The sequence below is a fragment of the Monoraphidium neglectum genome (genome assembly GCF_000611645.1).
Source record: "Monoraphidium neglectum strain SAG 48.87 unplaced genomic scaffold scaffold00267, whole genome shotgun sequence".
Lineage (NCBI taxonomy): Eukaryota > Viridiplantae > Chlorophyta > Chlorophyceae > Sphaeropleales > Selenastraceae > Monoraphidium > Monoraphidium neglectum.
In genome coordinates this window covers 32155-34980 of record NW_014013361.1, presented here as the reverse complement: position 1 = coordinate 34980, position 2826 = coordinate 32155, and the positions used below count along the sequence as shown (strand labels likewise).

At 68.3% G+C, this 2826-nt stretch overlaps 1 protein-coding gene across 1 annotated transcript; it reads left to right on the top strand.

The window, feature by feature from the left end:
• Nucleotides 1–120: 120 nt before the first annotated feature.
• MNEG_2376 (hypothetical protein) lies at nucleotides 121–1058 on the top strand (the record flags this gene model as incomplete). The annotated part of the gene is made up of 2 exons (XM_014049151.1): nucleotides 121–245; nucleotides 458–1058. The coding sequence occupies 2 exons, from the start codon at nucleotides 121–123 to the stop codon at nucleotides 1056–1058; spliced, it is 726 nt and encodes a 241-aa protein (XP_013904605.1).
• Between the last annotated feature and the right edge of the window lie 1768 nt (nucleotides 1059–2826).

Genomic DNA, 2826 nt, shown 5'->3' with positions numbered 1-2826 from the left:
GGTGGGTGCGTGGGCAGGTGCGTCCCTGGGTGGGTGGGTGGGTCAGTACATCAGAGTGTGTGTGGTTCAAGGGATGTGTGCTGGTTGCGGCCTTGGGACTCAGCAGCCCGCCGCAGCAAAATGCAATCAGTCTGCCGAGCGGTGGCCCAGCGCTTCGGATGGGACGGCAGTCCAGTGCCTTGCGCCCTCGACGCGTCGCAGATCTGCCGCCTGCGGCGACCCGCACCGCCGGCGGCAAACCCAGAGTCAACTGGCAACCCTGGCTGCATTCACACTCTCAGGCACAAGGCAGTCACCGCTTGGCCCTTTCACTCAGATTGGCAAAGACATATGCGCACATGCGATGCACGCGCACACACGCACGCACATACACACACTCACACACACAATCGACACCCCTTGCCCTCCCACGGAACCAAACTTACCCCTGGCATTTTAATCCCCTCCACACCCCCAGGCTGGGCGACCACTCAGAGGCTGAGGGCCTCTACCGCTCAGCCCTGGCGGTGCGGGCCAGCGCCCTTGGGCCAGAGGATCCAGATGTTGCTGTAACCGCCCACAACCTGGGGGTCTGCCTGGCCGCCACCGGCCAGCACGCGGAGGCGCTCGTGTTCCACAAGCAGGCGCTGTTTGTGCGCGAGGCGGCGGCGGCAGCAGCGGCGGCGGCAGGCGGCGGCGGCGGCGCGGCGGCGCGCGGCGAGGTGCTCGCGTCGCACAAGGCGGCCGCGGCGTGCCTGCGGCGGCTCGGGTGCGAGGGCCAGGCGGAGCCGCACCTGTCCGCGCTGCTCGACGCCGCGCGCGGCCGCGCAGACGGGGACGCGGTTGCAGGCAGCAGCGGCGGCGGCGGCGGCGTCCGCCGGCGGCGGGACGCGCTGTTGGAGCTGTCCGCTGCGGCGGAGGACTTCGCGCGCTGCCTCGCGGCGCAGGGCGCGCACGCGCGCGCTGAGGATGCGCTGTGGGAGGCGCTGGAGGCGCGGCGGGAGGCGCTGGGCGCGCAGCACCCGAGCGTGAGGCTGCTGGAGGATAAAATAACCAGCTGCCTCGAGGCGCTGCAGTGAGCGGCGCCGGGGCGGGGCCGGCCCCGGCGGCGGCGCCGGCAGCCGCCCTGGCCCCTGCTATTGTTGCCCCCGGCCCTGGCAACGGCTGGGTCCGGGGCAGAATAAAGCAGGGGCCAGGGCGGATGGGTGGGGGGATTTCGGGAAGTTGTAGGGCCATAAGGCGCCGCAGAACAAGAGAGGACCCATGTACCCTGGTTGCACGTAGGAATCATAGGTGGAGGGAGTCATTGTTTTTGAAACGGCTTGCATGCGGGCACCCGCCGGTTGGGGTTTTGCATTCTTTCGAATTGGGGTCTCCGACCCGTGCCGACGCAACCACCAGCCACCATTTGTGCAACTTTCACACCGCAGCAGCACACGAGCAGCAGGAGTGGCTTGCAGCATACGGGCCAAGAAAATCAAGTTTTGTCGAGTTCACCGGCGTTTCCAAGGCATTTGGGTGGCTAAGAGGGGCTGCGTCACGACCGTCGAGGGCTTTGCGCGCGACGTAACCGCCCAACTCTGTGCCAACTTGAGTGACGAACCCCGTTTGGCTGCGCAGGCATGCCATCAAGTGAATGTAACACGTGTTTCTTATACCTGATGATTGATCAGCTGCGATTCGGCAGCAAAGCATGCACACTGATGATGCATGCGCCACCACGGCCAACAACTAGGCCAGCAATGACGCGATTGGGCGTGTCCGTGCCGGACGATCCGGCCCATGCCTTCGCCCTCAACGGTGGCCCAGCATCTCAGGGACTTTTGATAGTAGCCATGGTGGCTCAAGCCAGGCGCGTACGTCGCTGTAATGCAGGTCGCGAAGCGGGTTTGAAGCCAGGCGGGCGTGGCACAGCTTTTTGCTTCGACGTCGCACGTCGCTCGTCGTGCTTTCAATCAACCCAAGTATTGACAATGTACAGGAGGCGGGAGTAAGGCCACAAGGAAATGCCCCCACGAGGCCTCGGCATGGGCTCCGACACGCAAACCGAATTCTTCGAGCCGGGTGGGGCCCATGAAGCGCTGGACATCGGATAAGTCCGTTTGTATAGCCTGGCTGCAGCATCAGCCCCCTGCCGCCATCAACGTGATGCACCTCGCGCGCCTGTCGCGGCCGACCCCCATCCTCAACCGCCGCATCAATCGCCCCGCACCCTCTGGCCCCCCATGCAGGCGGCCGCTGCGGCCAACGCGCCTCACGCCTGGTCCTTGCTCCGTTCGCGCCGCCCTCGGCCGCCGCGCGCGCCAGCGACAGCGCCCCCTCGGGTCGCAGCGGGGCGGCGGCAAGTGCAAAGAGCTCCGGCGCCGCTGGCGCCTCCCCTGCCCTCTACGGCGCCTTTCGCGTCTCGATCCACCAGCGGGACACAGACACGGCACCTGAAGGGCCCCAGCAGCAGCAGCAGTCGCAGCAGCAGCCGCCCCACCAGCCCGACGCGCCCCCGACCGCGGCCGCGGACGCCCGGGCCGCCGCCACTGCAGCCGCTGCCGGCCGCGCTTCGCGGCCTGCTGCCCGCAGGCCCCCCAGCCCGCAGCGCCGCGGCCCCGTCCCTGCAGCATCCGTTCACGGCTGGCAGCACCAGCAGCAGGGGCGGTGGTTCTGCTACGAACAGGCGCTCGGCGCCGCTGCGCCGGGCAGCCTGGCCGAGCTGCAGCCGTTTCCCAGGAAGCAGCGGCAGCACAGCCAGCAGCCCCGGGGGCCCCGCGCCGCGGCCGCGGCCGCCGCCGTGGCCGCGGCCGCGGCAGCCGCTGCATCAAACAGCGCCGCACTGCTTGAGAGGCTGCGCGCTGT